Raw genomic sequence first — 14172 nt, forward strand, 5'->3', positions numbered from 1 at the left:
GAAAAACACACCAAACCTACGTGGTCAAAACGGTCTATTAACTCAAAACATCTAAAATCAAGGTCATTGGTAGATTTGGTTGCACAATGACAACTTACATCATAGGAAGTATAAAAGTAAACGTAATAATAAAAGTCAAGTTAAGTGTTTCTTAAGGAGACAGAGAAGCTGTGAACAATTGTCTGAGGTGAACTGTAGGAAATTGTTATTCATGAATAGAAGTCTGTCAAACTGTCACAGCATCCTCCCTGTGATAAAACCCATTCTGCATCTTAATGGGCACGGTGCATCACTGCACAGCCTCTCAGCCAGCTTCCCACAAGCTGCATGTGTACACACATGCTGAGCGCCCGCTTACGCCACTGGAGATGAACTCGAAGCCTGCCGCGCTCGTGCAGCAGATGCCATTTGGAGGTGACAGCTTCAGCCTGAAACAATGGGTGACTCTCACTCAAAATCATCCTCGTCATAAAGCTTTTAACAGCAAAAGCAGTTCATCTGTATTAAGCTAAGCACTGTGCAACTGAACGGGTGACGTCTGTGAGCCAGCGCATTCTTCCAGACGTTGCATCAGCACTGACGTGCGTCTTAACACGAACACACACGGAGCAGGGTGTGAACACACAGACGCCTCACCTGTAGGTTGTCAGTCCGAGCGCCGCGCAGCAGCAGCCGCCTTTGGCCGGACTCACGCCGAGCATTGTTCTCTGCCGCCTCCTCCCTGAGGTTCCTCACTGCCCAGAGTGACTGACCCGCAGCGCAGCTCTGCCCGGTTCTGCCAAAGTAACTAAATGTGCCATCGACACATGCGCGTTCCCCAGAGCAGAACACAAATTGCATATGTTTCTGCTTAGATTATCTGTCTGAGCTCTAAGCTCCATAATCCTGCAACATCAAAAGTAAATCAATCACAAAAAAGAAAAAAATATTGGACTAAAAAAGGCAGAAAAAGATTTCCTTGGAGACTTATCATTAGTTAAAATTTAACCAATTTGACCAATGCAAATGACAAATATATCACAGATTTGTCAAGTGATGGCAAAATGTTTATGCATGTAGTTCATATGTAGAAGAAATAAATGTGAAAAGACAAAAGTGTGGTTCAATGTAATTTTATCCTCAAGGATCCCATTGGCAGAACCAGTGTAATCCTTGGATCATCAGAGTCAGGTCGCCTATCAATGCCATTGTACAAAAGCACACGGGCAGATCAACAGCCGCTGGATCCGCAAACAATCGGATTGGGCTAAGCCCCGTGCTGTGAAACATGTCTAAATCCTTTACAGTCATGTCACGTTAGCGGCATTATTATGTCAGCCACCTCTAAATACCCTCCTCCTTCACCCAACCCGCATGTACGCCTGCCACGCACACACACCGGCTGACACTCACAGAAAGGAAGCGTTTGTTTTAATACTGGTGGGTGGGGACGTTTGTCCGCAGGACGACAGCGGAGGAATAGATCAAATTATCCCACCTCTGGAAATGCACCGTAAACAACGCTGAGAGCAAAAAATATTGTTCAGATCTTTGCTTACATTACATTACCCTGCTGGATAACGCGCGGCGTAATGATAAAGTCATCACATTTAAGCAGCAAACACAGAAGCTACTGTACGGGGGGAAATTTGATTAGTCTGGTAAATTCTGCTGCAGAGACACTTGGCCCAGAGGGCGTCCAGGCTCGTAGCGTGCAGCTTTTACTGCAGCAGAGCAGTGTTTGCTCCAGTGTGTTATCAGTGGACGACAACACAGAACAACTGTTTAACTGATGGCTATGGTTAGCAAATACCCATGTACAGCGTGTGTGTGTGTGTGTGTGTGCGTGCGTGCGTGAGTGCGTGCGTGTGTGAGTGTGTGTGTGTGTGTGTGTGCATGCATGTGTGTGTGCACGTGATAATTGCTCGCTGCTAACTGTGCCCAGACTGGCTCCAGCCTCAGAGGGTCCTCTGTCCTGCCTGCAGTTCTCATTACAGAATCTGAGCAGACGCACGTCCCAGGGAAGAGAAAAAAGAAAAACGCAGCCACTCCACACGCTCCCACCGGGGAGTGATATTACAGTGATACACAGGGTTAACACAGCTCAGCTACTCCACGGCTGCGATGTTCAGCGGCATCGAGCAACACACAGGAGGCATCAGTGGCTAAGAAATCATTAACTAAGACTGAGACTAAACTTTATTCATATCACACAGCTGGCTTTTATCAGTGTTGATATCACATATGAAATATTAGTTATATAAACATAATGGCCACTGTTAAAATATTCAATTAAAAAGGATCTAATTGAATCTCTTCCCTTATGTCCCTCCTGCCTCCTGATAAAACAAGCAAAAACAATTATTATGATTTTGTCAAGGAAATTGAACAGATGGACACAATGAATTAGGTGAGGTTCCACTTGTCTGGCAGAGGGTAAATTAATTTAGAGGTTATTTTTAGAGCTTGTGGAGACTTAGTAGGTCTATTAAATCAAGCATCGGTGGAGGAAGGTAGGCCACATCTGGTGCACAGCTCTATAACTAACCCACCCGCCGGACCCAGAGTTTAGCATAACAGTCCCCTCCCACTCGTAAAGACTGAACTGAATCACAGTCAAGGGAATGTGAAAGGTCGCGGCCTTCACGCAGAGAGAACATGCTCCTCCCTTAAATACTGCAACTGACTGTTAAGTATCATCATTATGTCTATTTTTAAGATTGTCAGATCTTTCTGGGAATGTGTGGGTTTAAAGAAGAGGTCCCCTGCTTTCCCTGACAGGTCGCCCCTCGGATCAGGAGCATCGCGCCCCGTGCACCAGGGCAGACAGCCCATTAAAAGCCACACTTAGCAACAGCATGACCTCTGTATCAGCTGAGCATAGCAATGAAGCGCCGTGGCCCGAGGGACGAAACGGGGAGGGAGTGAGCGTCACTGGGTGCGACTGGGCTGTTACGCATCATTACTGGAACTGACTGGGAGGACTAGTATCACATCAGCTGTGAACAAAAAAAAACGAGTACCACGCAAGAGTGAACAGATCCACAAGAGGCTCAGTGATGTTAGAACAACGGACATGATATCGATTCGATGCTGGCTCAGGCTGTCGCCCTCTGTTATCTGCTGCCCACAGGTTAAGTTTTACTTCCTGGTGTATGCAACTCATTGCCTGTGTGGATGAGAGCACAGCAGGGGGGGGTGATGAGGGGACCATCACCTTGATGCTGTGACCAGCAGAGACCCAGATGGAATGATAATAAGCTGAATGCTTACATTTATGATGTCACCGTTCAAATGTGTCCACGTCAATGTCACCATCAAGGCTGACGGCCCCATAACAGACGGACTGAGTGGGTCTATTTAAACCAGTGCATTTCTTCAGTGACTGTCCAGTGTCTCCAGCTCACTGAGCGATGGGGAGGATGCATCAAACCATGTACATCATAACCTGCTTGATGGGTTCTGCTGACATCAACACGCTGGTCAATGACCTGTGATCATGAGACACTGCAGTCCTTCCTCCCTCATCTCAACACCATTAGTATACACTGTTATATGCTCCAACCATTCAACAGAGAAGCCAAAGCTTTGTAAAGACCAAACAGCTCCATGCCTTTTACCCCATTAACGCAGACCACAGCAACTTTTCCACATGCAAATCACCCCCTGACTGCACACACGCTTGGTACAAACAGCTTCACAGCATGCAATCGGATGCAGGAGAGCTTCAGCTCACACGTCCCGAGTAGCCACATAGCAATGAATCCCACAGACGCTGCTGTAGGTGCTGGGATACACACCTGCGAGTCGCCGGGCACACGGGCTGCCTCTTGTGAGGGACGCGTGCGCCTGCCTGTCCTGGTCGGCCCAACATGTTAGCTCAGTGTGTGTGTGTGTGGGGGGGGGGGTTTGTACACTCCGCTCAGCTGTTAGTGCTGCTGCTGCTGCTGCTGCTGCTGCTGACGTCCTCTGCTGAGCACTGTGCCGTTGATTCATTCAAAACATCCTTGTTCCCGCCTCTCCTGAGGTTGTGCTAAAAATACATTGAGTCACTGAACTGTCCCTCGTCGCTGACAGTGTAACGCTGACGGGTTCCGTAAAGGCCGGCTTACCTCACATACCGCATCATGGGAGAGGCCCCGAAGCCAAGCGTCAAAAACAAACATTAAAAGGCGTTAAACATTATACCTTTATCCTACTCTCCTCTCTCACGTTCCCTCCTGGAACCGTTCCTCCTCTCCTCCCTTCTGCTCTAATGCTACAGAACGGAGCTGTGCCATCAGTGCCTTTCCCGGACGCGGACCGGACGAGCTCCCCGCTCTATTCCCTCTGCAGTCATGCAGGCAATATACAGCATGCACTGCAAGCAAGAACAGCAAAGTCAGGGGAGAAGCGGGGAGAGGAAGCACGGCAGCGAGTCCGGGAAAAAGAGATGGAGATGAAGTTACGGGACGAAGGGCTTTCAACATGTAAGCGTCAACATGAGTCCACACACTGTGCAGCTCATGTCATTTTACCATGCAGGTCAGATGAGATAAAGGGGAGAGAGAGAGTGTGAGCTGCAGACGAAGTGAGGAGTCAGACAGAGGACTGGGCCGGGACCCAACAGCTGAATAGACGGATGGCTACGATTGATGGAGAGTGGGAGGACATGCGGAAACGCTCCCTGCAGCATCCGAGGGCTCGGGGGTCCCGTCACGCGCTGGTCTGACTGTACCTGCACATCCTGCGCGGCCGCGCGGCCGCTGTTGCTCTTATCTCACGAGGCTGATCCGCTGCTGCGCTCTCTCATCCATCTACAGGCTCCTTTCCATCCTATTAGCATACCGCCAGCGCTGGAGGCACGCCCACTGCCACTACGCCACGCTGTCACCGAATCCCAATGCTGCTCTCACACTGCAACTGCCTCACACACAACTGAAGACTGGAACAGCTGTAAGGTGGACCTTGGGAATATATCAGTAACTCCTTTAAAAAACTGTGTAATACTGTGTTAAAGACACCAGAAAAATAAGCATTTGTACAGTCTCATATTTAACAGGAGCCTTTATATTATATTTCAGCATATTTCAGATAAAAATTTACTTTAATTTTTTATCTTGTGCTGTCTCTACACGATACACTATATTACTTTACAGTAAGTACTACTATATATTTGCATATAACACTGAGAGGGAGAAAGTGAATACAGGCTCCTTTTGTTTCTAGCAGCAGATTTTCTCCAAGAATTATGCTACTCAAATAAAGACCTGACCCAGCGCAGACCATAATATCCTGTATCCCCAGAGTGCAATGAGAAAAGTACACAAGACAACATGTAAACACAACAACTGTGAATTTAAAAGGTGACAATAAATCACATCTCCCACATTTGGAAACCAGGTCATTCTAGATTCTTCCCCAGCGCAACAATGTCTACTGTCGGTAGAGAAGCCTCCTCTCTAGCGCTGCTACTCACCACTAAAGGATCAGATGCGATTGAAATCTCCAAAGTCTGGGGATGAAAAATCAAGCAGAGTCCTGTTCTGTTCTCCTAACATACACCAGCTGTGTGCACAGAGCTAGGTGGGTGTGCTAAAGAGGACAAAGAGTGGTGTCAGATAGAAGTATAACTGCAGTTTCAGCCCTCTCTCTCTACTCCCGGTTACTCTCCAACACTGCTCTAACGCTACTTAGCTTCTTGAGGGAAAAGGATATGATAACAATCTATAGCTTGTTCCATTCTATGGAGGATCCAGATGAAAAAGAGGGGCACGAATCAGTAAGGAACCCAGCCAGTGCTTCTATCTAAGGACCGGATTGAACAGAATTCACCTCAGTGTGTTGTCCAGTCGACATAAAGTGCTGACCTTGATCTCTGAATGCAACCAGAGCCCTGTCTCTCTCACCCCAAGCCCTCTTTATCAGATCGCATCCCACTCGGCGAGAGACGGCTGGTGGACGGAGGCTGTGGCTGAGTGGCCGGCTGAGGCTGCTGCAGCGCCAGGTCAATAATCCACCGACAGACAAACAGATGAGAGCAGCAGCACCGTCGCTTCCTCCACTAGCTGTCGTGTGAAGCTATAAAACTGCTCAACCAAAACCTGTCAAACCAGGACTCAGACATCAAGTGAGTGAACACACAACTACACTGGGAAGGTAAAATATATTAAACAATTTCTTTTAACCATGTTATGTAAGAGAACCAGGGCATCACAAAGAAGAAAAGCATATGAGCCAGGAAGGTTTATCATTTTCAACTAAATTACATGAAAAGAAGTGAGTATGAAATTGCATTAAAGTGTTACATAGACAAAGACTCAGCAGCGATATCTAGTGGTTCCACACAGAATAGCATGCGCACGCTCCGCCACACCTCAGTGAGACAGACAGACAGACAGACAGACAGACAGACAGACAGACAGACAGACAGACAGACAGACAGACAGACAGACAGACAGCGCTGTGGGTGGTCAGTGTGTTCGATAAATGCTGCAGTGGGCAGCAGCAGCCAGACAGGCCATTTCAATTCTGCTGTATTTATCACACTCAAGATTCCAGTAATGGGAATCGAGAGGTTTACTCACGAGAATGAAAAGGATTGTTCCGACCTTGCCCTCTGTCATTAAAGGCTGTAAAACATACGGTGCGATGACTACAGTCACAGCTCTGACAACATCAGGCAGACAAAGATCAGAGAATTAGCACTCGGCGACTGGTATCAGATGGTTCTCAGCTCCAACATCAGCCCAGAGAAGGGTCCTGTTCAAGGTCATCTTGTGTTTCCTTCATTCCTCACAAGCAGCTCAAACTCACACGTCAGGTGCTTGTAAACAAAGTGTTTTTGCCACTTAGCCCAAGATCATAGCACCTGACTGACATGACCTCATAAACCTATCATTACGGTTAAATATTAACAGAATCGACACCCATGAATTTGCCCTGTAAGACACAGTCGTTAAGGCAGCAGCTATAAGTTCTGTCTCTACTAATAACTTACAATCCCAGTATTTGTATATTTGTATGCTATTCTACAGAGACCAGTATTGAAAAAAATAACTGTATAAACGTAGACATGCAAAATCAGACTGATTGAACTCTATGTGAGTTTGAATCACTGAATGCTTTATCTGCAGACAGAGTGACCTGCGTCAGCCCAGACGCCCTTCGATACAGACAGACAGAACTGAAGAGGGAGCCTGTCCTGCTTTATTAGTCCAACTAAGTCCAACTTCCCATGTAATATCTTTCATTAAATCACTTTTAACAGATATAAATTTACCTACACAACAACTTTATATTTCAATGCATTTTTTACTATCAAACAAAAGAGGTGAGGTGAAATATTCTCCAGGCGTTCTGGCTTTAAGGAATCATCCATCTCTGTGTGAAGCTGCTAACCAATCACCCCTTTTGTCACTCGCCTGGGGAGACGAGGGCAGAGCGGGACCCGCTTCCCTCCGCAGTGGCTCCAGTCTCACTCAGGCTCTGACAGAATGCGGCAGAAGGAACTGTCATCTGAATTCAGTGCGAGGGAGGGTATGCAAACACGGAGCGGCAGCCGAGATTGCGCAGGTGCAGCTTCCTTCGTTAAGCCACTGTTAAAAAGCGATAAATGAAATATTCCATATCTGGTCAGTACAGTTCCAGTACCTATTCACCAGTAAAACTGACCCAGCACTTACACAACTTACACAAACACACACCTCCTATTCATTAGCATTAAACCAGTGTTACCTCGCCTCAGCCTGCCTCTCCTCCTCCTCCACAGCGGCGCGCTGCACCTCAGGAGCCAGCTCTGCCTCATGATCTGCCGCGTCCGTCCCCAGGCAACTGCAACAGCAGGTCCCCATCCCGGCTCGGGCATCTCCCCTGCCCCGTGTCTGCTCTGACTCCCTCCCCAGCTCCGACTGGTCAACCCGCTCGGGCTGCCTCGGCAGCGAGTGACTCATTCTAGGTAAAGTGTATCATCACACAGAGCACACCTCGGGCCTGCTGCTGGTAATGTATTCATTCGATGCAGGCTCTCGGGTTAAATATTGCCAGTCAACAACAGGCCTGATGGAAAGCTTCCTTTCCGTTCAGCAGCACAAACGTCCCCTGTACCAGACTTTGAATCTGGTCTTTGTCTTCTATATCTTCATCCAGTCCACTGCTTTAACCTCTAACTCTGCAGGCACTGACAGTACTGTACACTATGTCTTGTCTAACTGTCACAAGCCTCACATAAAGTCACTGCAGACATGATATTGACAAGATGGCTCTGTTTATGAGACGGCCTCCAGGGTAAGAACACCACGCAAGATAAATGTGCAAACATAACAGCGGCACACATTATAAACAAGATACAAGGTGATAATGACATAAATCAGCCCACCGAAGTCAGAGGACCTGCTGCCTCACCAACGGCCCATTTGCCATTAGTTGGCCATGAATCCTGACATCAGTTTCTCCATCCCTGCATCTGCTGCTGAAGATGGTGTTATCATGTGCACAGGATTAATGATTCATACTTCATGGCAAGGTTGTGAGTCATGGCGTGTCTCTCATAGGGAAATTAGGTGTTTTTAATGCGGCCAGCTGTGTGTGTGTGTGTGTGTGTGTGTGTGTGTGTGTGTGTGTGTGTGTGTGTGTGTGTGTGTGTGTGTGTGTGTGTGTGTGTGTGTGTGTGTGTGTGTGTGTGTGAGGTCTCCTTGTTGGTCCTATGAAGACCATAGCATCGTGTTAAATCAGGAAACTCCAACCATTTAATCTGTCAATTCAGCACTTTATTTCCCCATGAGACAAGAGCTAAAATAGTGTGCATTGATGATGCCAATCTTTGTAATACCTGCACCACCCAGTGCAACCAACCAGTAGAAAATGTTTCCTGCCTGGCACAACTGAGCCACGGCGGTTTATTCTCCTGTCACACTAATAGTCACGTATACTGTTTACAGAAACAGAGCAGAACTAAGCTGATCCATCACTGCTTTCAGCTGAACGTCTCTGCAGCTGAATGAGAGTTAAGAAGACACTTAATTGTATTTACAGGAACTATTCTAAATTAAAGAAGTGAATGCCGAGTCTAGACACACACCTTAGAGTCAGTCCTCACTTTCACTAAGAGTAAAGATGAAGCGGCACTCGCTGCTTGCATCGCTGTTGCGTAAGCTAAAGGTTCGCTTCTTCCGTCTCCTCCCTCAGGCAGATGATGGTTTTAAGAAGTAAGTGGCTCTTAAAAGACGGACTCCATTGTTCTTGACATTGCAAGAGACATGTTCAAACTGATGCGTTACTTCCTGAATCCCCTCACGCCGCCCTGACAGCGTGATCCTGCACAAAGAAGCCCTAAAAAAGGGACGGTTCAAAAAGGACTCAACAAAATCCCACAAATCAATATTGTTCGTATCTAAATGTAATATTAGAAAGTGCAAAGGTAATTTGTGTGGTTTAGTGTATGTTTCTTTGTTTTTAACTTGGCAGCAACGTATGGATTTGCTGTGCTTGCACAAACACAAAGCTTCATTAGAACAGGGCTTTTCGGGATACAGAGCTTCCTCTCATCCCCAGAACTCCCAAAACATCCTGTGGCTAATTAATCGCTGATCAAAACTTGTCTGTCAGGTGAAAACGTAAGCAGGACCTAAAGCACAGCGAGCAGCCGGAGAACGGGGAGACGAACACTCCTAAAAATGTGAGGTAACGATGAAATATTGACGAGCTTAATGCGTGTGATGAGTAAATGAAATTCATACGCGTGGATATGAAACAGGTCTTTCTGGACAGACCCTGCGTCACACGTTCACGCCACAATGTGAACTGTGTCCTCATTGTACCTCACTGGGGTCAGTTTTCCCTCTGGGAGCTATAGGATTCCATTTACTATGTAGAGTAAACTCGACTGACCTCCCGCTTAACACAAATGCTTTCATAACACGAGCTGATGCTTATTTAAGTGAAATAGATGTAACGTTACACAGCACATTCACAATTAAATCCCACATCATCATCATTATCACGTTATTAATCTTTTGTAATATCTGCACTCATCAACACGGAACTGCGTGACCCGTGTCATCTGCAGCACGTTATCTTCAGGGATTGGCACTGGGGTGATTTCAGAAGATGAGTTTCAAAATGGGTCACTACCTTGGAGATTTGCCAGAATTATGACAGCCAGACACAAACTATTTCAATCTGATGCCACGGATGACAGCTGACCTTGCCCGTTAGTTTTGATCATTTCCACAACTTAGTGTTTCCACATGATAGGACGCCTGAATTATATCTAAACTATGTGTTATCATAAATAAAACGTGGTCCCAGTCATCAGGGCCCTCAGGGCGAGTTGTAAATAAAGATCAGTTTTAACACAGCGGCGGCGTCTGAACAATCCCTCCTTTGTCCTTCATCTGGGCTAAATTCCACCGTCGACACACAAGTGAACTGACCGTTGTCACAGCAGCACCGTGCGTTTGTGTTTCTCCCCAGACGGTTAAAGCAGGACTGGGAAAAGAGTCCATCGTTCTATAAAATCTGCCTGAAACAGATGTTCCGTCCAATTTCTTGTGTGATTTTGAGGGACACTCCCAATGAATTTCAGCTGTCCTCGCTGTCTTCAGCGTTCGAGCTTCGCCAGCTAATATTAATAACATCATAAGCATTTCTTGCACCAAAGCCGCCGCACGCATTAGGCTGCTTTACGCTCTAATCTGCCAAACCAACTCGTTTTTATGTACAGAGCAGTAATGAGCGACCTGCCGTGTGTATCGCCTTTTGCAGTTCAATTAGCTGAGTGCTGGAGCTAAAAGCCAGGTAAGCGCGGCCCGAGAGACACTCGCTACTGTATAATAATAACCTGTTGAAACGTGGGACGGACACCAGGCCTCGTGTGCGTCTGCAGCACATCCCATAAGTCAGCGGCAAAAAAGGTTAGAGTGACGACGCCAGCAAATAACAGGTCACATCAACAGGGCTGTAATGAAATACTGAACATACTGTGCTTTAATCTTTCCCTGTAAGACGGGATACAGATATTTTACTGACCAAACTGAAATATAAGATAAGCCATTAACAAACTGAAAAAGTTTGGAAAAGAAGTATGTGCAAACTCTGCACACACTGTAACTCAGGTCCTGCTCTCTGTGACTCCCAAAGTAGTAGTTGGTAGTTTAATAATTAGACCATGGGTGGGCGTTAGCTCCTTTTACCATGGATGGAGGAGCCTGTGTGTGTGTGGGGACCTGGGGTGGATACCACTGCTGAATTGCATGACCTTTAGGCCCTTTGGTGGCATTTTATGACAAAGATCATGTCATGTGCTAAATATAGACACACATGAAAACCCCTGTCACTTGCAAAGATGCGTCCAGAAATGCAACCTGAAACGTTATCACGCTAGAAGGAATTCATGCATTCATTCTTCACAGAAACCTGCTGTTGCCAAGGAGACGCCTTGTCCTGGAAAGCCGGCGGTGTCGATGTCAGAAGACATTCTTGTGCTGAAGGTTCACCAGTCGACCCGTGTGTAGTTTGACATACGTCTCTACAGTACATTACTGTCACATCGTGCTCAATTATATGTTCATGTTCACTGAAGTTAAAATGTTCCTGTATCACCAATTTCTACTGATTCAAATACAACGTAAATCAAAGTTTAAATCAAAGTTTTTCACACACTAAAACAACACAAAGACAATCTGAACGTAAGGGAAGAACAGACTTGGGCTGTTTCTGTCCACGGCTCGATTCCAAGAAATTAGCCCCAAAAAAAGTCAGGAAGCAGGAGCTGAACTGGATCCTTCCACGGAGCCAAATGGCCAACAAGTGCTCCACTGATTTAACAGCCTTGACATTTAAGCCACCATATATCACACAACTGCACCGATGCATTGTTCTCGCTTCTTACTGAGAAAAGTGAGCGGACAAGGGAAACACAAAGGCGTCTTTATTCTACACACAATGCGACAGCAATTGCAAATTTGTGAATGTGTGTGTTGTTTTTTAAAGCCGCGTGTTTGGATTTCAAAAGCGGTAGCTCCTAAATGACTTATACTTTTTGGACGACAAAACTTTAACCAAGCACGTGTGGGGGAGTCACTGTGAGGCTTAATGGTCCAGCTCCAATACAGAATTTATGTCACTTCTTAGTTTTACAGTACGTTTCCTGTCTTCCGGAATTATCTCATTTAAATCTTTGTGTCCTGGTTCCTTTCACAGTCACTACCTGACATCCTGCACCTCCACAGACACGCTGCACACAAACTTCTTTACGTCGCACCCGCAGAGAAACAACACGTGCCTGTCACTTTCACGTTTCCTAATCCTACAATTCCACACGTGAGAATCTGGGGAAAAAAAAGGGTTCTGACTTTGGAAAACCTGTCCTCTCAATAATGCAATTATGCCATTCATCTCTGTCAACACATGGTCACACCCCTCCCCTGCAACCTTTACAGTCTCTCCCCTCACACACACACACACACACACACACACACACACACACACACACACACACACACACACACACACACACACACAGACTGTACACCTATCTATTAGAGGGAGTAGAGGTCCTGCATGGAGCATGTGAGGAGAATTTTAATGCCCCCCCCTCCCCCTCATCCTCCTCCCCGTCCTGCCACTTCCCATTCACAATGCAGACAGTGATCATTGGCTTCCACTCTCACGCGGGACCCATGTGCGTTGTTAATCCATACGTCAGAGTGTTCCCGTGTACAAACTGCTTCAGGTCACACTGCGCTTGCAGGACGAGGCTCCGTTAGAGCGTCCGAGGCCAAACGAAGAGCAGCGGCAGGTGAAGCGACGCCGTTCACGCACCGCACTCGCAGAGCGGACGAGCGGTTAATGGGATCAGATTTTACGCGGTGCAACAGGGCGACAATGCGCGAGCCACTCACTTGATGAAGTAGCTGGCCCCCTCGTCCGTGAAGCCCTCCTCCCATCCTCTGGGCAAGTCTGCAACAAGAACACGTCAAACACGTCAAACACGCCGCAGCGCCGCCGCCAAAAGCCGCTCGCCCGCCGCGTACCTGAACGTATCATGTGCCCGGAGTTTACCGGTTCGCCAGTGCGCGGATGAAGCCAAGTGGTGCTGCGACTTTTATCACTGCAAGAAAAGACACCTGTTACCGATCGCCGGCGGAGCCACGCGGCCGCCCGCGGTCGTCGTCGCGCGGTTCGCTCACTTGATGAAGAAAACGCGGCCGTCTCTGCAAACTCCGTAGGACCAGTGGTCAGGTAGGGCGTCCCGTCCGAGAGGTGCCGCCATGATCTCCCTCACAGTCTGCGGCTGTGCTCGTCCCCCTCCCCTCTCTCCCTCTCCGCAGACTTTATCCAGGGATCCCGGCGAATACCGCCGCTAGGGCTGCACGCTTTTAAAGGGGAAGAATCCCAAACTGGGCGTCCGGCTCCATTTTTAATGTAATGCGAGCGGACGAATGGGAGCCGACCTGTTCCCACTGGTTGATGATTAGAAGGAGGCGCAGAGCAGCGGGGTGCGACTCACAGGGCGCAGGAGCGACACGGACCGTGCACCGTCAGCACACAATAATTAAAAAAAAGTTTAACACAACTCAATTGCAGAACGATTTCAATAAATCCACACTCGAAAATCAAAATAAATTATGAGACAAGATTATTATCACCATTCAGAGGTTTTGCCACAGAACCTATAAGGAATAGATGAGACATTTCCGATTAACATTTTTGTTCTTTTCCTTTTGGTTTGGAATGTTAGACAGTCTTATTCTACACTCATTCCTCCACGCGTTGTTGTGCTGATGATGGTGGAGAGCAATGTCGATCACTCGGGGTTCAGTGTGGAGGCTGCAAAGGTCAAAGCATATGATTCACACCGGTCAGTGACCACTATCGACAGGTGCATCATTACCTTGGACGAGATCACTCCCTAATGTTGTGGTGATGTGCAGTTCCCTTCCATGTGGATCCATACCAATCCAGAACCCCCCCCCCCCTCCCCCCCATTCATACATCCCACACATCCACTGGCCCACTTGCTGCGAGCACGGAGAAGGATAATTCATCCAGTGTCCACAGGATTTGCGCCACTGAACCTTCAAACGTGCATTCATCTTTGTAATGAGGGCTTTATGCACTGCAGCCCAACAGTACACGTCGATGGGCTGTTCGCTGACACAGTCTGATCACGTCCCGCATTGACATCCTCACTCATGTGAGAGCGGCTTTCTC

The 14172-nt window shown here is 47.4% G+C and overlaps 1 protein-coding gene across 13 annotated transcripts in view; it reads right to left on the bottom strand.

Moving 5' to 3' along the window:
- Positions 1 to 13475, bottom strand: part of plekha7b (pleckstrin homology domain containing, family A member 7b) — a 47825-nt gene extending 34350 nt beyond the window's left edge. For 2 of the 13 annotated variants that reach the window (XM_055507400.1, XM_029144242.3), the window contains exons 1-3: positions 13149 to 13474; positions 12993 to 13069; positions 12861 to 12918 (exon numbers count right to left, since the gene is read on the bottom strand). In XM_055507400.1, coding sequence (XP_055363375.1) covers positions 12861 to 12918; positions 12993 to 13069; positions 13149 to 13231 — 218 coding nt within the window. In that variant the 5' untranslated portion in view covers positions 13232 to 13474. Of the gene's footprint in view, positions 1 to 636; positions 1277 to 3779; positions 4664 to 4696; positions 4809 to 5437; positions 5649 to 7695; positions 7926 to 12860; positions 12919 to 12992; positions 13070 to 13148 lie in introns of those variants that run through there. The other 11 variants (XM_029144248.3, XM_041070020.2, XM_055507405.1 and 8 more) reach the window with 11 other exon arrangements.
- Between the last annotated feature and the right edge of the window lie 697 nt (positions 13476 to 14172).

The sequence above is a fragment of the Betta splendens genome, chromosome 3, assembly GCF_900634795.4.
Source record: "Betta splendens chromosome 3, fBetSpl5.4, whole genome shotgun sequence".
Classification (NCBI taxonomy): Eukaryota; Metazoa; Chordata; class Actinopteri; order Anabantiformes; family Osphronemidae; genus Betta; species Betta splendens.